Source organism: Neopsephotus bourkii, unplaced genomic scaffold (assembly GCF_033783945.1).
Source record: "Neopsephotus bourkii isolate Nb327-2 ecotype Australia unplaced genomic scaffold, CSIRO-AGI_Nbou_v1 NB_53, whole genome shotgun sequence".
Classification (NCBI taxonomy): domain Eukaryota; kingdom Metazoa; phylum Chordata; class Aves; order Psittaciformes; family Psittacidae; genus Neopsephotus; species Neopsephotus bourkii.
The window spans coordinates 12998934-13021573 of NW_026900570.1; the positions used below are offsets into that span (position 1 = coordinate 12998934).

Here is a 22640-nt window from a genome sequence, read left to right on the forward strand (position 1 = left end):
GCGATACTGCTTGACAACTATTATCCAGGAGCCTGCATCTCATCTACAAACAGTTCCTCCAACAGAAGCCAAAGTACAGTTTACCTTTCCTCCACCCTATACTGGTCATTTGCATTCATCTTTTTCTGCCTCCTCAGAACATTCAACATCTTTCACAAAGGAAAATGCAACTTTGGCCTTGTACATCTGCAAAGTCCACTTTTCTGATACAATTCTCAGCGCATTCTGATGGAGTCTCCCACTGACCATGGCTTTACAGAGCATGACCACTTTTTCCTAATGCACAGGGAGTCCATCCATACTTCAACATATCAGACAGTAAAGTAGTTTTCTGATGGGAACAATACCCAATAACCTACATGTTGCCATTATACTTGACTCTTGAACTGCAAGCCACAAGCTGCAAATGTGATCCCATTTTCTGCTCAGTTCTACTATCATCTTTTCTCACTAATGTGGCTTTATGCCACATTAGAAGAAGAAGAAGAAGTTGTGTTCAGGCAGAAGAGAATCACAGTACACTCTTGAAATGCTTTTGGAGAAAAAACTCCTGTACAGCTATCTTGCTATTCTCACGACTGAATTTTAGTGAGTAGGAGCATTTATTATACACATATTCAGCACTATCAAATAACCTAGATTTTTTTAACACAACATGTGTTTTAAATGCAAAGGATGTAAGTTAAATGGCATTTAATTTAATGCACTTTTGGATAAACAGCTTCTTTTCCAGTTTATCAACATTTAAACATCTACTTTGCCTGTAGCAACTGCCAGAACGGTCTACTATAAGCTATATAAATGGGCCATCAAAAAATCTGATAGTAAATTCCTGTTTAAACAACTCATGCTCACTCACAAGAATTTACTCATCCTCCCAGCAAACCTCTGTTTTAAGGGTTGATGACCCCTCAAAGATGAAAAACTTCTAATATTTTTGTGCATATGAATACTAACATACTTTATTTTTTTATATCTCCGTGAACTTGTATCTTCTCACTGTTCTAAAAGAGCTTTATATGGAACTCTTCTGGTAAATGAATTACTGTGAGAATTATTCAATGCTTTATACGGCAGAAATAGCTACCTTGAAATTACCTGAGGTAAAACAGATACAAGAAAGAACTACATGAGGCAATTAAAACCTTCTCAAATCTGGCTTAAATAACAGGCTTGACACTCTGGCTTCCGCAGTGTAAAATTAAAATAGGGACCTCCAAAAGAAGAGATTGGAAATACCAGTTTTTATCTTTTGTTCACCCAAACCTGCCATAATTAACATGCCAAAGGTAATGGACCCATTTTCTTCAACAAAACCAGGATACAGTCAAAGAGAGGTCTGGTCTGCTGTAAGTACTTGACATATTCTAATAAAATACACATCTATCCCTCTTCGGTCACAGACTGGAAAAACTAAAGGAGAATGAACAGGGAAAGAGAGATCCAGTTTAACTTCCGGCATCGTAACTTATCCATTTTAATCTTCTCTCTGATCTATACTTAAACTATGCATTGTCCTGAGGTTGTGCCAGTGCTACTTCAAGGTAATTTCCATTAAGTGATGGCACAAGAGACGTCTTCAGTGTTCTTAACACACTCCACTAGGGATGGAAGGAACAGCAGTGCTGAGATGATTGGTTTGGTGCTTGCATGGTCCTCAATCCACTCCTGAATGAGTCAGGATGGGGAGTCTCTGTTATCAAGTGCACAAATGCAAAAGACCTCCCTCTTCAGTATTCCCAAGCCTATGACATACTCAACATTCCCTTTTGCTGATGCCCCACACCTGACAGTCTGCATGCAGGCTGACCAAACACACCAGTCACTTTCTGTGGCCTGATGTTTAGGCTTTTTGCACAGTCACCACCAACTGGACAATGTGCATGACAGAGCAGCATATGCCTCATTTTAGCATGCCTTAAAGAGGATGAATTCAGCCCCATCTCTCCAATCCCAAAATATTCTTACAGAAGCAAACCTAGCTGTACTGCTTATAGGTGTAAACCGTATCCCATTCACAACAAGTATAGGATACCTTTCTGCCATTATATATGTCACAATTCAGGTGTTCATAAAAACCCTTTCCTACTGACGCAGGAAAAGAGCACCTCAGCCTGGATACCCTTAGTGTTCCTTGTTTAGTTAGATACAATCTCAACAGTATTTGCTTTCAAAGTTTATGAAATTATTACAAAGATAAAATAAGGCTTAGAGCATTTTGTGTCTGTAGAACTCAAACCCAAGTCCCAATATTGCAGCGGTTAGAAAGCACTCCAATTTTCATGAACTGCTTTGGTATTTACAACTATTTTTTAAAAGTAACACTTTCTCAAAGTTAAAGAAGTTACAACCTATAAGAGCAGCTTTCAAGAATGATTTTTTTCAGTGACATGTGGCTAATGCACACCGTGCTGAATATTAAGGTCATGTATTTGTTCGGAAATGTAATTATGCAAATGCTATTTTCATCACTGTAAATACATTCTGGGTCCAGGACCAAAACACCTGGTGCAAAGCTCCTCTTAAGGAGCTGCAGAATTATCTATACAGTTGCTCTTTATATATTCACAAACACACAGCCTTTTGCATATCTGAGTGAACAGATGAGATGCCCAGAGGTGAGAAAGAAAGACACAGATTGGAAAGTTGTTGGTGTCCTCCCTTATTTTCACCCCCTAACATCAAATTTGTAAAACTTTTGATCTGAAGCTATCTCTTGGATTAGAATTGGCAAATCACCTGGTTTGGAAAAGACCTTTAAGATCATCAAGTCCAACTGTTGTCCCAGGACTGCCAAGTCCACCACTAAACCAGAGGGCCTCATCTACATGCCCCTACAGGTTTAGTGATGGATATATAATCTAAATATAGCACAAATTATTTAAATATAGTTCAAATTATTTCATAGTTGTAATAATGAAAGCTTGAAATGAAATTTCAGGCATCTACACCCATTTTTTTTGAAATAAATACATACAAACCAGTTCTCACTGACCCTAGATTGCAATATGCCCTAACTCATGCTCTTGTGCCAACATAACCACCAAGCTCTAAGTCTGTAATTTTTGTGGATGTCTGATTTTGTTCTGTCCTCCATTTTTTTTCCAACCAATGGATCTCTCAACACATTCATTTTTCTGGCCAAGTGTGGTCAGAGGTGGTTGATTCTTGAGCAAGTTGCTCAGGTGGAAAGGAAGTTTGGGGGCTATATGAAGCTCCGTATCTCCACAGTGGTTAAGGCAGGCACCAGTTACCTTTGGCCTCTGCGAGCTCAGTATTTTCCAGCTATTCATCTTCACTTCCCTAAAGAGCTCTATAAAAGTTAACAGCACAAACAATATGCTAGAGATTAGTGCAACTCATACAAATACACAGCAACTGACTGGCAGCGTAACGATTTTTCTCTCCTAGGGGTAGGTCTATGGCAGTAGAAGCCTTCACAGACCTTTGAGTAAATCTGGTCCTTAAAGAGACAGGAGAGATCATTGTCATCCTTGTCAGTGCATAAAAGTTAACAGCCAGCTCACCAACTATTTGTGATGCTGGAAAAATCACTGGGAACAGCATTCATGTTTTGATTTCTTCCCTTGCACAGAGTCGCTCCTCTCAGCAGTTTCCCCTCAAGGAATATTATTGTAAACAACTGTCCTATTTTTATGCAAATTCATGTTTTACAGGAGATAAGACAGTAATGATAAATTCTTTCCATTTCCTAACAGTAGATGAGAAAAACTCCACTCCATAAAGAACCAAAATTGTAATATCAGAGTGTCATTCTTAACGGGGGTGAAATATATTCCCTTATTAGCAGGAACAGAACATCATTTGTTCTTGTAACATGATCTGGTTGTCTGGAAAGAAAACCCCTAGTTAATCATTTTATTTTATTATATTTTTTCCAACGACTGAAATTTACACAAATGAAAATAACTAGGGATTCATCATGGGTTGACAATACTTTCAGATTAATATCGGGCGGTGTTGCATCTCCTCTAAATTACTAACTACCTTGTCAGATGGCTAATAAACACTGCAGCCCAGTGCAGCAGCCTCCTACACATTATACTGTCCCCTGGGTGCTAAACGACAGAAGATGTGTGGTTTAGGAGCATTTCTCATTGCATAAATTAAGCCTCAGCTCTGCCTTACCTTGTCTCCTTGTCCTTGGGCATCGCAGGTGACCCATAGCCAAAAGCCTGCTTGTCAGCTGGAGAGGGCACCACCTCACCCATGCCTGGGTGGCCAAGGGTGCTCCGTGCTTTCGCATCCACAAACACAGGTGGTCCTGGCTCCTTTTTGAAGGACTGGCGGCTGGGGGAAGACCTGTCAGGTTGGATGGTGTGGGGGGGAATGTGAGCACTATGGTGAGGATGAATATCAATCATTCTCATGTCAGCCACCCTGTGGGGTGAGGCAGGAGGTGTTTTAGAGCCAAGAGTGGGCAAATGGCTCTCCGGGTACTTCCGTGACTTTTGTCTGTACAAGGACTGCTCCAGCATTTCAGGCTGCATAGAGGGGCTGCAGTAAGTGCTTGATGACCTCATGGCACTGCGATGGTAGGCTACGATGTGATCAGGGACATCAAGGGGGTGTCCGGTGTGGGGTGCAGCCAAACTCATCCTCCCCTCGTGAAACAAGTAGGGGTCACCGTACAGACCTTCATTTCGGATCAGGGCAAGGGTTTTGTTACTCATGTCCTCGTCTGGCTTCACATCCCGTCTCTCCAAAATGGCGCTTGGGCTGGGAGATATCGAGCGTGAGGCTGGCACACTGGAGAGCCGGTCCCTGGGGATGGTGGCATTGCCTGGCACACCCATGGGTCGGCCCCCACCGTAGGGAATCCTGGATGGAGAGGGAGGCATGGAGTGGGGTACCGGGGTGGAGGGTGGAGAGCTGGGCATCGCGTGTGGAGGGTGCGTGGCAGATCCAGGGCGAGAAGTATTTGGGCCATCTCGGCCCATATAAGCAATTTCCCTCTGCATCTAGAAAGAAACGGAAAAAGGTATGAGATATAATATTACTGAATGTATAAAACATGATGTGGGTTGTGACAACCTTGACATCTACAGAAGAAACAATGGAAAGAAAACAAACCCTCAAGACCAAATAATTTTCCATCTGCATAAGTAAAACACTTTGGGACCTCAGTGCCAAAGAAAACGAATAGCAACTATAAAGAGCAATAAAATGGGCTGCATGTTAAAGGAATACAAGAGTTTAAAAAATGCTTTTATTTACACAAATCCCATTTTATCTTAATCTGATATTCATAGCTACCGAAGCTGAAGTCATGGGCTTCAGTGCAAAGGTGTTCTAAGTAGATGTAGCCAGTGACAAATTGAAACAGTTTATTGATCAAACACACAGGCTAGAGTTCACTGATTCCAAACCAGGAAGAAAATGCCAACACTTGAAATCCTTAGACAAGAAAAATAAATATTACAACTAATAAGCCATTTGCTTCAGCGCAGGATGTAGCCTTTTGCTAATAACTTGATGCAGTCTTTGTTACACAAAGCACAGGAGAACAATACACAAACCTTTACTGACTGCAACACAGTCAGGTTGCATGAAAATGGTTTGACCCTATACTACGTGTGCTATAGGTTTCCTTCATTGAAAAGATAACAGTGCTTCAAAGAGTTTCCAAAGCACACACTCAGAGAGTCACTGAACATTTTATCATAGTTTTCTAAGCAGCAGCAGTAACTGCCAGCAGCAAAGAATGAGCAAACAATGAAAAGAAAGGGAAAACTTCCATACCAACATTAGTGCTTTGTTAACAGAGGCCTTGGCAAAATTCTGCAATGGATACATGTGCTTCTGAGACTGTAGCATCTCACCCTGCTCAGCAACGACCTCTCTAGGTGGCTGAACACTGATGGGTGCCCATGAGGGAGACGGGAGAAATTCTCCCTCTAGCAACCATCGTGCCTGCTCTGGTGCCATTAGGATAAGGTGGATAAACAGGGAGATGGAAAAGTCAGCTGGGTTCTATCAACTACATATGAAAAGAAAAAAAGAATAAAATCACAGCTTCTAAAACTTGTGCTGGCAATTTCATCTTCCCTCTCCATCACTGCCAGGGGATTATAGAAAACTGAGCATCACCAAGCCCTACTACACATTCTTAAAGTTACAGAATACACACTAATGTGCAAGTGGAAGCTGCTGCTCTGATGTCTTCACCATTTTTCTCTCCTCTTACTTCTCGCTTTGACTGGAGCTTGTGACTGGGTTCACTGCAGTTACAGTGATCCATAGCTGATGAAGCAAGAAATTACACTCTATTCCTGCCTCACCACAGGTTTTTCCACTGCTAAGGGAACTGCGATGGTGGTGTATAAACAATAGCTGTTCTGATCACAGCAGTCTCTGCACTTGGGAATTAAAAATGACGGTCCCCAGGGCAACAGATCAACAATCTGGAGTATCAGGTAACAGAAAGAAGAAAGGAGATAACCTGATTATGGCAGCAGCAATAATAAATAAGTGTAACAGAACAAAGGAGCGCGCTGGGATGGGTCACAAATGAGGCAGACAAAAGTCATGGAGCCAAAGGGGAATGTGGGATTTATATTTTTTTTTTCATTTGCACAGAGAATTACTGTAGTCTGGAGTTTAAAATAAAATATAACTAGATAGTATTAATAAAATTATCAGTGGGTATTCAACATAGTTTTCTATGGGCTTGAAGAAACACTGCAATATACTGAGCTGCACTGGACATTCAGACTCCGGACCTGGGCCAGCAGAACAGAAAGACTCCTACTGACTTGAGCAACTTTGGGATCGTGACTCCACGGATAGGCAGTGGCAGATGTTTTGCACAGAGAGAAGAAACTGGAGAAAGAAAATCTTCCCTGGTTTCTGCTGGACAAGCTATTCCATACCCTTGATTCAGCTGAAGCTACAACAGATGCAAAAGTATCTGGGACAGAAATCACAGACATATGGGATATGCTGGGTTGTAGTGAGAGGAAAATTCCAATGTTACCTTGTAGAGAGGAGAATATTTCCATGGAAGCTTTAAAAGCAACAGGTTTAACTTCCCCTAATTTCTGGACTTCATATTCCCATATATGCTCATACATTTCCCGTAAATCAAAGAAAACTGTCAAAAGAAAATTCCTATTTTCCACCTTAACGTATTGCCATACGTTGAGATGGAAATGAGGAATTCAAGTATAGGTCTGGGCTATCGCTCAAAGTTCTGTATCTGAGTACTGCTGTGTATATAATACTTTTGCTTTAAAATAGCACTTGGAGTACAGCGCCTGAATCAAGGCCCCATTGGGCTGGGCAGGGTGCAAATGCCTGGGCAGACAACCCTTTCCTGAACAGTTCACTTTCTATTTTAAGCCATGACTCAGCCCCTGGGTGTAATATGCAGAAGGGGGGGAGCAGTCGGAGCCATAGGGTGCCCAGGGCAGGTGCGGGGACCTGGGCTGGTGACTGGGAGTCAGGCACCCTTACTGCTTCATTACAGTGTCGTTTGCCACCTTGTTGATATTTTCTCTCTTCTCCAAAATCTCCAGATTCTTCACTGATGGCAACTTTTGAAAGTGTGAATGATGTCTTTTCTTGCCTCTCACCTATAAATCTGTGTGATATCCCTGGCACACTGTTCTGTCTCATATGTACTCCACTTTCTGTGCTGATTTTGTTCTTCAGTCCTCCACTACAAAACCCCCACATTGCTCAATGGAAACAAGCACTCTCGTATGCAGGATGTCTTCATCCACATGCTCCTGGACTTCAACTACATGAATCAGGAACAGAGAAAGAGGATATTTGGCTTATCTGAGCCTCTAAATACGAGGTAATATCACAGCCAATTGCTTTGAGGGCAAAAGGAAGAAAATTCTTTAGTGCAGTCATAGGATCATGTGCTTTTTTTCTGCAACCATGTAATACGTTTGCCTGAGGATGTGGTCTTCTTTAGCATACAGTTCCTCATTGTTTTTACTACCTATAGGCTTTACATCCTTGAAGTGGAAACTTGTCGTCTTAATCCTTAGATTACAATATGGTAAATAGCTAGCAATAATTTCTGTATAAAACATTTGAAGTAAAAAGACATCACTAACAATCTTTCAGTTTCTTTTTCAGAGCAACAGAGACACTGAAAGTGTCTTTATATGCTATAGAGTAAACATCATATAAAACCAATTGTGTTCTTTATTTCAAAACTAGTTGGCATACTCAGTAACTTGCTATATTTTTAATGTGATTATGTGCAGAAGGGTGGCAAACCACCTACCCATCCACCCAAATGGATGACCTTACAAAGAGTCTTTCTCCTGGTAGCTCACATAAAGGGTAAGCAGAACCAGTGTCTCAGCATAGAGCAGAATACAAAGCTCCTGGCCTCTTGAATAGCACTGTTACCCTGAAAGAAGGAGAGAGCTGAAGTTTCACAAGCCTTATAGATACCAAATAGCAAACTGCTATACACTGGTTCATCAGCTGTTAATTTCTGCGGTTCAACCCAGTCTTCCATCCATCATCAGGACGAATACAACACTATGTTGGTCTTTATTCTAAATTTGTTACAGCTCATGGCCTGTCCCAACATGGGCATCTCACAATGAAAAAAAACATCCTTCTGTTTCTCCAGCTGCCTTCAGCACATCATTCGCACCTGTGGCACACATGAGACAGGGCACACATTGTCATGCCTGCATGCACATCAGGGCAAGGCCAGCACTAAGCCTACACTGATTCAGCGGCATCACACCAACACTTCATCTCACCATGCAGCCAGATACCTGAAGTACAGACTGACTTGTGGCATTATCTGCTAACATCTCACAGCAAAACATAGGTGAAGGGAAAAGTAGGCCAGAGTTTCTGACCTGGCAGCCCTTCCCATCACTCCCTGAGGCCTCCTTGACATCAACAGAGAACACAGCAACTGGCTTTGAACCAAGGATTTCAGCCTGCCAAAATACCTACAAGGAGCATGTTCCCAAGATAGAACTTATCCAGGCACCCTCTTGGAGACACCCTGGAGTTCCCAGCAGACTCCATTAATCACTTCTCAGGCATGTGAAACTATTACTTTTCTTACTTTCCCATTGACACCCTGAATTTCCCTGAGGAAACTGCTCCTATGCTCCTCAAGCTGGCTCACCCAACGGTAAACAGAGGACAGCTGTAAAGAGTTTTATTGAGAGCTTGCAAAGGCTTTGATCTAAAAGCTACAGAAACCGTAAGTACTGATGCAATACTGATAAATTCAAGTATCTGTAAAGTGACCTTTTATGGAAATTGCTCACCAGAAGAAATCCTCTAAGAAAGTAGGCAATCCTTCACTTTTCTGATCAGTAAAGACTTGATTAAAGAGCCCCAAATCCAATAACAATACAATCCATTAGTGTGTTCTTTCGTCATAAAAATATAAATTGACAGCTTCAATACACTAGTTGTCCAAAACCCTCAGTTTCATCAGTAGTTGCACTGTGATACCACTTCTTTCATGCCTGGTCTTTCATTAAGGTTGGGTTTGGATAGCTGAAAGCACAAATCGCTTTTTGCAAAAACCCAGTCAAATGCAGCTTGAATATTTCTAAAATAATACAATTTGCAATAATAAATAGTACATTTGGAAGCTATAGAATTAGTAAACAGTCTGAAAGGAAATTTTTTAAGTATCTGTACCATGACTATATGTCTGAAGCTAAATCTTTATCCTATCAGACATCACTGAGAGGTTCCTCCAGCTGCCCAAAGCCATACTTGAAAACTACAAACACATTAGCATAATTTTTAGCTTTTTCTGGTCAGGAACTTTCCAATGAAGAATTATTTCAGCAGACAACATTAATCCAAAAGATCTAAAACATTTGGTAAAAAAATCAGTAAAGACAAAGGTTGAAAAAAAAACCCCACAATCCACCCGACAGATCTCAGTCAAATACTGACATTATTTCTTATCTGACATCCTTGAAGTGCTGTAGAATTTTGGCTTTCCAGATTCATAGACCTGGGAAAACTCAGACTCTGCCCTTGAGTAGGGAGCCCAATTCTTCCATGGTCTCTTCAGCAGAGCAAGTACTTGGTGATTTTGGGCTGATCTTCTAGACCAAATAGTAAGACATGCTAGTGGTTTCAATGCCCATCTCTCCTCAGTAGTGGACTAGAAATTTATTCGGCAATTTTACCTAAGAATGTGTCTTCTGATGCTCAAAAGAGAGAGTTGAGACCATGAAACAGCTAACCTAGGCTGAGACGGAGACCTGGCCTCAGCTGAGTCTGGTCCTGCAGTAAAAGGCTCTAAGTGCTGCCAGGGTTCACAATTGTTTTTCATTATGGGAACCACATGCTGGTAAAATAAAACTTATTTCAAATGTTCAAACTTCCCATGAACGGGAACTCTAAAACCCAGCTAGCTGCTCTTAAGATGTCTCAAATATTTCCATTGTTTTTTCCTGCATAATTTTCCAGACAAGGATTTGTAGAACTCCCCGAGAAATCTCTACACTTATAATTAACTTCCCATTCTTAGCAGGCATCTAGGTTTCAGTTCTTTAGCTCCTTTTGCACAGTTTTGGTATATGCCCAGCTGTAAAATCTCTGTATTGTAGTGAAAGAAGAGTTGAGCTAAAAACTCAGAACACCTATGAAACTGTAATTTTCTGGTTCTAGTGACTGATTACACCAAAACAGAGTACCTAATTGCATATATATGGATATGGCAAGAGAGTCACCGGAGTTTTCCTCTTCCATTTATGCTCAATTCTATGTTTGTTTTTCCTCCCTTGATCAACAATGCTGCCATCAGACAACATAAGATGTTTTTTAGGATGAACCTGTGATGATAAATGGTGGTGAATCCACGCAGTCTTCCAATTTCTATGTTCACAGTCTTTTCTTTTCTTTTTTTTTTTGCCAGGCTCAGCTGCCCAGAAACTGGCCTGGACAAAACAGGAGAACTAGAAGATGATGTTCACTGTTCTAGGAGGTGGAATTCAGAGCACATAAACATGACCCTCCAGAAAGGAGGCATCCTGAGTGAACCATATTCAGGTGTCGTTACCATGCTACTCAACATCACTGTGACATCCATTCTCCATACATTTCTGCCAGTTGTGCAGGTGTACACAAAGGCTATGGCATAAGCACAATTTCATCTTCAACAGCAGAATTTTTAGGATACCATACTGTAACTGCCACAGAGCATCAAACGCATTCTTAACATTACTATCCCTTATTTTATATCTATATCTTTAATGCACAATTGTGCATGAACCCAGTCCCTACAGCAATACAAATGTTTTACCTCAAGGTATTTTACATGTCTCAATATGTCCTTTTATATCCCTGACTACATATAAACTTAATTCATACCATATCCTAAAGCTCCCATGGGGAAAACAAAGAATACCTAGTTCACTTTTTACAGAATGTAAAACAGATCCGTAAAATACTAAGCAACCACAAAACAAATTTAATGGTAATATCAAAAATAATGTTTGATTGCTTCACCCTGCCTTTAAGTCTATGTGCACACTGAAGATGGATCGTGCAAACAAGCAGAAGGGAGAGTTTCAAACCAAATCATACATAGCCTGCTTTTTCAGGCATAATTTCTTCATCTATCCTGATGCTACTCTGAGTACTCGTTTCTACAATTAAAAACACCAGCAGTCTTATTACACTCTTAGACAACATTGTTACCTATGGACAAATAAAGCATTCTTTGATAAGGTTTTTTTTGCTCTGAAACAATTAAAGGCACTTACTGTTACTTAAGAAAATCACTTGTATAGCTACAGCAGTGAGATGAACATTTAGTTCCACTTCTTCTAATAAAGCACTTTCTGTTTTCAGCCTTGAATCTAAATCCTCAGTCTACGGTATAGTATTTTGTATATCCATGCCTTCTGGGAAAAGGTTTTGAAAGAGTGAAAATGTTCCTTGTTCCCTCTGCTCACAACAGGGGCAGGCCATCTTGCTTTAACCGGTCATCTAAGTAACGCTGCTTCAATAGACTGAAGTACTTTTCCACATGACAAGCCTGCGATTTCTCCTCCCCTTCGAAATTAGTCACTAAATAACCTCCTTGGCATGTCACCCAGTCACAAACTGTGCAACACTATGTGATTCAATCGCTCAACCATTTTTTAATGGGTGCCCAGAAGATGTATAGAAAGAGACTCACATCATAGAATAAAGTACAAGAGAGACTCACAAATGGGAAAGCCATAAATAAAATAGTGAGTAACCTCTGTTTAGGTAAGAGAATGCATTTCAAAGGCAATAACATGAAACACATACACATTAATTCCCCAACAGGTGAATAACTCCAATTATTTAGAAAACGCAGTACTTACAAGTCCAGGAGAAAAAAAATAAAAATACAGCACTTATAAACTTAGAAGCTTTTTTCTTATTCAGATTTGGTAGAAGGAAGTGCAAGCCCCTCCTGTGGAGGAGGCTGTCTACTCATTAACAAAGCACCTGAGCTGCTTGGCTAACCTGAACTTTGGGGCCCCTATAAATCAATTTCATAGTTATCTTTGTAGCACACCACACTAGACGTGATGATTTTATTTTGTTTTAAAAGGTTACAATAGAGAAGGCAAACGTAAAATAAAGAAAAAATTCGAATAGAAAGGATGCTTCCCTCCCTTCCATCCCCTCACCTCAACATACTACAGTATATAGAAAATGTCTTCTTAAAAATACAGTATTCACAGTCTAAAGGAGATGGCACTTAAACATCATAGGGAAAAATCGCATGATATGAGCTTAACCAGTAGTTACCTTCCGGTTGCGGGGTTGAGGGGTAGGGTTTTTTGCTGTTGTTTTGTGAGGGTTTTTTTAAACTTGTTTTTGGTTTTATGTGAGCAAAAAATATGCCTGTATCATAATGACTGGCATTCAGAAGAACTGAAACATGATTTAAGCACATGACCATGAGCTAATACTGCTGTAAAGTACCAGTTGTAATGGGACCTTACTGAAGTAACGTTTATGTATCACAGTACTGCTTTCAGTCCCTCAGCCATTAGTGAGGGAGGCATCATTCACTTCCGCTACAGAAGGGCAACCTGACACAAAGGATGTAGGTAACAGGACTAAGATCAGATCCGGTAGCCAAAACTAAAAATCTAGGTGTTCCACCCCTTACTGTACCCAGCCCAACAGCAGAGAAGTCCTCCAGCTCTGCGCTGCTGTGCATTCTCATTTGTAATGTACATTGTAAATTTATATGCCATTATTGGTCTTGACCAGAAATTCATGAAATTATATGTAGTGTAATATACAGTCTTTTCAGAAATGTGAAAAATACTTTTTGTCTTAAATGTTTAGTTTTAAGTTTTTAGTTTTCAGTAAAATATTTTTAAATATCTTATTAAATATTTGCACTAGAACTATAATAAAGTATTATTACAGCACAGAAACAATGTTAAACCTATTTATTTTTATTTCAAATTTAATCAGTCCAGGCTTGTTTCTTGCTGTATAGGAGTAAAGCAGTATTTACCATTGAAGCATCTGGTTTATATTTGGCAGGTTTAACTAACCAGTCAAGCATCCTCTTTTAATGAATGGATGTATATACTTGACCTAGTTAAAAGCTGCTTAGCTATGCTGACCAGCCAGACTCAAAAACATCAAGAGTAAGAAATACAAGCAAATTATCCTAGTACGCTTTTATGCCACACATGCTTTTCAACAGTTTCAGAGAGTATGTTCTTCCATCTATGTTCTTCCTCACAAGCTAACAAACCTTCAGTGAGAGATCACATTATTATGCTAATATGCAGGATAAAAAAGACCACTTTATTTCATTGCAGTTTCTCTGCAATGAATTGCAAGCTGGTAGGATGCACATTTTCAGTAATTGGACTCTAGCATGATAAAGTATATCCCAGAACATCAGACACACTATAACGAGTTCTCCATACATCTGGCACTATATGCAAGAGTCTTCAAGTACATCTGATGCATATGAAAAGTTTTTCATTAGTGGAATGAATCTTCTTTTAATTTTAAAATACATCAGGCACAACATCATAAATATTACACAGATATATCATTACCAAGGGTGTAATTTAACTTGTAGGTTCTAACAATGCATACAAACCATTCAAGCATCACTTTCCATTTCAATTACTTTATCACAGCCCTCAAGCGCAGCCTAACTTGCCATCTATTATCCCATGTTTAATTACTTGCCATATATTTGTATATAACGTACTGTACAGAACAAGAGTTCCTGTTCAGTTTAACCCCCTGTAGAAGCAAAGGGCATGCCCCTAAGAGGCACAGCACCCTATGCTTCCATGAGATCAAGCCTGGAAGTTTAGGTTAGCTTATTACTTTAAAATAAATGTTAATGTCTACGTTAATGATAGACCCAAGTTACCATTGAGCTAAATCACCACTCACCCTACTTTCTTCTCTGGTATTAACAATCTTGATCTGTTGGACCTTTCCATCAGTTTGCCCAACACGTTCTTTTTGTTTTCTTTCATTTTTTGTTTGCTTCTTTAATTTTTAAGCAGAAAAAATGTTAGAGACACAACATCAGTAAACCACACAATTATAAAGATAGGGAATATTTACTGTGGGGTATACACATGTGGCACAGATGTAACTTACTGCTTGACTGCTGATCAAAATTCTTTGTCCCTGATAACAGCTCTTTTGGTTCCTATTCCCTTAATAATATTTTCATGGATGGAAATAATTAAGCAGTTAATGTCTTGTACTGCTGTAAACAACCATTTCCTTGACAGAAAACAGGGAAGCACTTACAGGCTGGATTGCTAGTCACCACCTCAGGACTTGGTTTTACTCTCAGCACTACGGAGCAAAGCTTGTGATGGAGGCAACAGGGTTTTGCTTAAATGCAACAAGTTAGTGCAGTCCAGGAGAATCCAAATTGAAAGTTCACTGATGCTGGCTTTTACAGCTGTATTACAAAAGAAGCATTTCTCGTGTTTTATTTTAAGTTGGGTTTTGGTTTTTTGGGTGTGTTTTTTTCTTTTTTGCCAAGAAAGTGTTCACGCCACCCCACCAGTTCTGTAGACTATCCAGGTTCTAATTCTGATCCAAGAAACTAACAGTTTAGGAGGACAAACACCTATGTACAGACTTGAATGTGCAATCTCCCAAATCTGCAGTATCTGATACACGAGACTCTTGAAGGTACCTGGAGAACCACCATCAGCATCTTTCTTCCATCTGCTTAGGCAGGCACCATGACAGAAACCTCTCAGTGTGGCTATCTACTTTCTGCAGTGAAAGGAGAGATACCAACCCTTAGCTTTGCCTTCAGACATTCAGCAGAGGAAGAAAAAAGTGGTCATATCCAATCCTGATCCAAAGGCACCAAGGTGACATACACACTAGCACCCAGATAGGCTGTGCTGGTGCCACACTGCACTCTACACTGTTCTCCACAACCACGAACAACTCTTCCAAATTGGGCTCAACTTTCCCATGTCAGCTCCCCAGCCCACTGCTCGTATTTATTGTACCTACAAGATGTGTGTGGTGTTTCTCTGAAGACTGAAAATCCTGCAGAAGCTCTTTGAATTTGAGAGGCCAAGCTAAACAAACAGGGAGGGAACAGAACAGTTCTGGCTGCCTGACATACGGGATTTGAGATTATGTACAGACTACACTATCTTCTCTTAAACATACACATTGTTTGTTATTCCCTCTGTTTACTGATTCCAAAGGCATGCAGTGAAACCAATATGCCTTGGTGTAGACATAAGTGCCATAAAGTTCTCTTATCCTCAGTCCAAGCTCCCTAGTTCTTAAAAAAAATGCAAACAAACATAAAGCCCTCCCACACCCCAGAGCATATAAGTACTAGCTAGAGTGAACCACTATAAAGGGGACAGGCAGCTCTATGGCTTCACTGCTGGCAAAGCAGCCCATTCAGTAGAACAGCTGAAGCTGGCAGTGTGAAGCAACCTACAGGTGAAGCCTTTGAACCAGCCCACAGGTGAGCATCCAAGCTCCAAGAGAACAGTTCTTCATTGTAATATGTAGATTACATTATGTATACATGCACACATACATGTTTTCTACACCACCAGTACATTTTTGGTCTATACTTTGGTGATGGCAGACCAACATAATCAGAAATTTTAGATTTTTAGGGATTTCAAAAATTAAAGGCAAGCAAATACAAGTGGGAAATCCTGTGCTGGAAACTCCATAAGCCTCTCAAAACTTATTTTAAGTTTACAAGAGCAAATATAGCCAACTCTCACTGGAGTTGCATGAAGAAGGTTCTGCAAAACTGAGCTATTACGTCAGGTCTGCAGTCTGTCTCTCTACCCTGTAATTTAAACCTCATGCTTCCCCCTCATTTCTGTACTGATTTAAACAAAGATTTTCCTAGCTATAGGAAAGTATCACAGTATGTGTTGCAGGCATATATGCATTAAGTGCCTCTCAAAAGCTAAGACAGCACTATTCGTTGCTCTGTAGTGAGAATTTGTCTCATCTGGCACCCAGAGTCAGCTCACACCCTCTACAGCCAGGTAGGGCAAGATGCCCTTTGGCTTTCCCAGCCTCTTGCCACTGGCTCCAGTGGGCAGCAATTTCTAGCCTAAACTTACAAGGATCAGACATTTTTCCGAATTCTCTCTAGTGATCTTGCTTGTTTGTCTTTTCATTTACTCACTTTCTGCTCTGTTCTTCATCCTGTTTTTTCCCTTTTTTTTTTCTGCTTTGTAAGTGAAGCTGAGATACTGTAATTAGAGGGGGTAATGGCAGCTTGGTGGATCCAGCCTGGCCTGTGGTTTCTGTTTGACTGAGCTAAGAATTAAGGGTCTCTAGCCTGAAGCTGGTAATAAATATTATTCTTCAACAGACCAATACAGAAGCTCTCCTCTTCCTACCATTATTACTTCTGCCAAAATTACTTAAAGCCTAAATGTAGAGGACTGAGTTTGTAGCATGAACTTCTTCCTGCTTCATCCAGATGTAATGCAGAAATATTAATTAAAAACAGCAAGAGTCACACGCTGCAAACATTAACTAATACACAACTCATGACTTGGACTTAGTGATCTTGAAGGTCTTTTCTAACCTAAATGATTCTGTTGATTCTATGACACTGGGAAGAGATAGCTATGTAAAGAAGAATTACATGATTCTGTAATAGGGAATTCTGAGTGTGAAACTACACAAGAAAGAGGAAAAAAAGACAAAACAAAAAGGGAATGAGACACGGTGAAGGACAGTAATGAGTTTGTGAAAGAGGCCAGAGATGAAAAGAGAGATTGGAGATGGAGTGCTGAGAACTAAATAGGGAAATAAGAAAGGGATAATAAATAATAAAGAAAAAAACCCCAACTAAAATAGGAGGCTTAAACTAGGAGGTGAGGCACTGATGGGGAAAAAAGAGGGAATTAAAGAGACTGTAGCATATGAAGAAATACTCAACAAAAACAAAAAAAATCAATGAAAGAATGGGCAAACAGAACGAGAAAGGGAAAACATGAACTAATGCAAATTTTCTTTAAGACTAAACAATTTTGCAATAGTTCTTATTACAATGCTGTAGTCTATCACAGCAAGCATGGGAGAGTGATGGAGGAAGACAGGAAGGAGAAGAGGAAAGAACAAAATACATCCAACATAAACTTCTTTAGTTTGTTTTAACATTCTGAGGCTTTGTGGGGGTTTTGGCAAGGGTGATCAGAACATGAGGATGGTTTTTAGGAAAGAAGTGAGCAGATCATTTCAGGTAAATGCCAGTTGAGGTGACTTGTAAATGCTTGAGTGGAAAGAAGCTATGACCATCACTTGCCTTTGCAATCCACTCTCATATTCAAAACAAAGACATTTGACATGCACTTTAAAGTGACAAATGCCTTTTGAAACCTACCACTTAGTTCAGCCTTTTCCACTGAAAACGTAGTTAAGGTTCAAAACAGCTCACACCCTTCAGACACTGCCGAAAATAACATCTTTTTACAAGTCAGGCTTTAGTGCACCATCTCTGAGACTCAACATGCAGTGGGACTGAGTGCTGAGAGAGAATGCTGAGGTGGCTCTTACCCTCTGTACATGTCTGGTCATTAGTGCGGGCCAAAAAAAAATCTGGTTTGATGAAATCACCACCAGTCTCTGTCAAGTGATGAGACTTGTCACCTGTATGTGTGTGCATGCACATGTGCACACAGCTTTTACTTCTCAGGAAACTTTTTCCTGTATCAATTTCATCATGTTATCAATGCCCTGACCACAGACTTATGACCTCAAGCGCATCTGTACAGCAAGGGCTCTTTGGCCATCATAATGTCCAACAGCTCTTCCCATTCTTAGTCCAAGACCACCTTTTTCAGGTGTAAACCAAGAATTCAACAGAAAGATAAGGGGAAAGCAATATTACACTTCTTGCCTTAAAATGTTGAGCTTATAGCATGCACCAGCTTAAATCTAGCTAGAGGAGCAGGCTTGATATTTGGGATTAGCCTGGTTACACCTGTACTGAACCTGTTGACATTCCCTAGGTGACACTGTCACAGATCAGTGGTCAATGAGACAACTTCAGTGACATGCCTGGTGAACTCTGGAAGTGAAGGGAGCATAAGACCATGTAGAACCTGACCCAGAGAAGTCCCATGACAGCTTCCAGCCTAGCCACACTTCAGGCAACCTGAGCAAAATGATGCATGAGATGCAGTACATTTTGCATTGGCCTGACTGAAATCACAGTGTCTCTGTGTGGCTTACTCTTGCAGCAACTTTGAGCTGTCAGCCTGCTACCAGTCTGCATTACTTCATTCCTGGTTGGAAATACGGGAAACCTCTAGATCAGTGAACAGGCACTCATTTCTGCATATTTACAAGTGTATTTCATTTCTTACAAACAAATGGAATGTAAGAGTAAAAAAAAAAAAAAAAGTTAAAATTATCTAATTAAGCAGAGAAAAGTTAATAAATCTCTCATGATTGGTTCTCCTATGCTTCTTTAGTGTACTCTCCAGACAGAATAGCGTGGTGAGTACACTATGAAACCTCTTGGCATTTCAGCCAAGATTTTTCAGGGTGTTATCACAAATTACAAAAATATAAACACACTGAAACATAACACATTTCAATCCTAAAAAGGTTGGATTTACATAATTACATCATTGGCTTGCCAACATCCACATTTATCTCATCAGTATAGTATGGCCCACGCATCCCATAAGCTATTAGACTGTTTAGACTAATGGGTTTTTTTAAAGTTAAATGATGACACCCCGCATAACTAGTGCGGCATTCTAACCAACTCTTTCTTTTGCTTTCAAAATGTTTATTTCTTTTGTGTTTCCACAGCTGCTTTTTAGGTAGAACAAACAGGAGTTGTGTAATTCATGAAGATGTGGCAAGCATTTCTTCTCCTCTCCCCGTTCTCCTTGAAGAGATCAAGCACATCACATACCTAACAGCCAGCCACCACCAAAGCATGAAGCCAAACCCTTCAAACTAGTCTCGGTTTCAGCGCTTCCTCAGGGCACCACTGAACTGATGGGGTCATCCCTGTTGTTTTTTTTCCAAAAAAGGAATAGTTTCAAACACGTACAGTTCTGGTACAGATCAGCATATTTATTTGGTTTAAATGTGCTCTATATCAGATTTCTGCTCTTTATAAAAAGAAATACTGTTAGAAATACTGTCACAAATCAAGATAAATGCATGGCTTTATGGCTAACTACTCGGCCCTTATTTTTGTTCCATACTCTTCACACTGCACTGAAGGCAAATAAAACTGAATAAATTGATATGGTTAAATGAACACAAAGGAAAGCATAGCTCTTCGTTTCATCTGGTATTACCAAACAACTAAGTCAAGCTACAATTTCTGCTACAGATATATGGAATAGGTTAGGATGTAAACAATATAAAAATGTTATAAAACAGAGCTGACAGTTAAAAGACCTAAGAAGTGTGTTTACACCTGATGCCTGCAGTATTCTGTTTCTTCCAGTGTGAGGACATAGCAAATCAGAAGAAGTTGCTGTGCTGAGTTTAGGAGTCAGCAGTACCAACAGGAGAAATGGTCATGAAAGCCTTATATACAGCTGAATTTTGCAATGTAAATGTCCAAGCTGCACATCATCTCACAGTTATAAGGCCCAGCAGTAACTGCAGTTTTAAGTACATCTTTTGCAAGGTTAGAAGTGCTATCAGTGCCTCAATTAAGAGTTGTCTTAGATCACAAACTTCTTTCTACAGTGCTTGAGTCCTATGTTTTCGTTTAACTTCCTTCTATCCAAACCAAAAAAAATATACAAATTGGTCAGTGTGGCTGAAGTGAACAACCTAGTTTACCAGGGTCAAGATACCTACAGTAAATATTGAGAGACAGCGGGACTAGCCCTTTACCCGGCACACCCTGTGGGTCTTTGGACTTAGTCACAAGGAAATCTAATTTGCAATGATGTAAGAAAGGCATATATTCACACAAAAAATAATTTCAGCATCACATCATTTCTCATGGAGTCCTATTGCCTGCTGATATTTGCAACTGTCTTGCTTTTGCCAGCTGAGGCTTTTTTTAACCCTAGATCTTAACATGCATCCAAGAAAAGATATTTTTACTGCTCATATTTTCAGAAGTCTGATTAGTTTTCCAGAGCCCTTATTAGAAAAAAGTACAGTCCAACACGGAGAAGAATCAAGGTCCTCAGATACGTAGCTGTGTTCTCCCAGACATCAGGTACTGGCTTAACTCTTCTTTGTTAAAAGGAAGATAGGGACAGAATTAATTTTCTTTAGCATTCATTAGTCTCATCTAGAGGCAAGTAACAAATAATGTACTTAAGTGAAGACTCAGTGGAAAGCAAAGGATTTGGGTCATGATTTTACATTCTGGATATGCAAAAAATTTCTTGGGAAAGCTAAGGTTCTGAATGACAAACAGATGGCAGGTTTGAAGCAAATGAAATCAAAACCATGTCTTCTAACCTTACTTGGGTTCTAGGAAACATGGTACCAAAACATCTACCTGCACAAAGTGATTTTTAACCCCTGTTTGAGTAACAGCTCATTTGGAATACTAACTGGAAGTCGTAAAGCTTGGTTGAACTTTGGCTAACTGGACTCCAGCAGTTCAGATAAGCTACCTAGTTTACAAAGGAGGTAATGGAGGACATCCTCTCCTAATGAAGGGAGGTCACAGCCATGAGCATTTTTATCATCTGTCAGCATGTTTAGGGAGGTCTGGCAACATCTGACTCTTTCAGCTACTTAGGAATTTCAAGTAAACAGCCAAATTAGTGCAAACTGTTCTACTAAAAGGAAGGACAGTGAAGAAAAAAAAGGAGCAAAACTTCTAAAGAATTGGAACAAGGAAACATTATGTAAAAAGAGATGGAGCAAGAATAAAACCAGAAAATAGCAGACAATAAAAATGGACTCAAATCCAATCCCTACGTTGTTATTCAGGGCAAGCTACCACTGAAGGCAGCGAAAGCTTTGCCTGAGAACCTCAGACTTACGTGAGAGATAAGAATTCTAATTTTAATGAAGGGCAGAAAAGACCTTCACACAAGACAGATCATGTGTTGTTATTAAGTAACTTCATCAGCTCCAGGGCAAGCTCTAAGCAAACCTCAACATGAGAGGCAGGTTAGCTTGAATACAGGCCTGTTACTGGGAAATAAAGAACTCGCCCCATGAAAATGCCACTAAAACAACTGCATTGTGGTTGCAAGTTGATCTGTTTCCACAGACGAAACTCTTGGAGTTTCCAGGTTTGTGCTATCTACCAAATGACACTCCTCTTATACTAACTGTAAGATTACTGCATGGGTGAGGCAAGCTCCTGTTCCTTGGAAGGTTCAGTATTAAGAACATGACACTCTCTTTCAACGGCCAGCTTAGTATAAACTTAAAATCAATCCTCATTATTTGAATATTTTTTAAAAGATATGTTTTAAAATGTTGGTATAGCAATAGGATCTATATAGTTAAATTCTTAACACACAATGTTTATGAAATAAATACAATACACCAAAGCACATAGCCATCATATTAAAAAAGCCACAACAAGTATCCATCCAAGTGTAACACAGAATCTGCATCTTTAAACAGACTGAGTTTTTGCCAGAAACGTTTGAGATTTATATATTGGTTTATATGTAGCTAAAATAAAAAAAAATATATATTTTACCTTATAACTATATCCACTTTCCCAGTAACTTTACACAGGAATAAGTATTGTATATCCAAGGACATATGAATGAAAGAGAACAGGTTCATTTACAGTCTTTCATCACAGTCTGATTTGATGCAGCTACTTCTCAGTGTCTGCAGCTCTGTAGTTGCATAAATAATTGGCAACTACTGACAACCCCTTCAAAGCAAAAATAGTGAAAATCAGTTAAAAAAAAATGATCCACAACATCAGAAACTTCTTTTATATATTTTGTTCAAATCTCAGCAAGATTTGTAATGGCAAGTTGAAAAACAACTGTTTAATACATAAACTAGACATAAAATCTGAGAGTAGAGTTTGGTGATTTAGAGAGCAATTAAACACTTATTTTCTCATATGGCTCAAGGAAGAAGAAACTGTTTTCATTGTTCTGATTTAAATTGCCAGTTTATATGAAAATATCTTTTAATTTGGGGGAAAAGAAAAACCCACAAAAGAAAAAAGAAAA

General features: G+C 39.6%; 1 protein-coding gene across 19 annotated transcripts in view; it reads right to left on the reverse strand.

Annotated features, from left to right (window-relative positions):
• KIAA1217 (KIAA1217 ortholog) overlaps positions 1 to 22640 on the reverse strand; it is a 371859-nt gene that overhangs the window by 46043 nt on the left and 303176 nt on the right. For 18 of the 19 annotated variants that reach the window (XR_009725177.1, XM_061351553.1, XM_061351543.1 and 15 more), the window contains one exon: positions 4150 to 4982. Coding sequence is in view for 18 of the 19 variants with exons in the window: in XM_061351553.1 (XP_061207537.1) it covers positions 4150 to 4982 (833 nt within the window). In the remaining variant the exon portion in view is untranslated. Of the gene's footprint in view, positions 1 to 4149; positions 4983 to 11747; positions 11985 to 22640 lie in introns of those variants that run through there. The other variant, XM_061351631.1, reaches the window with a different exon arrangement.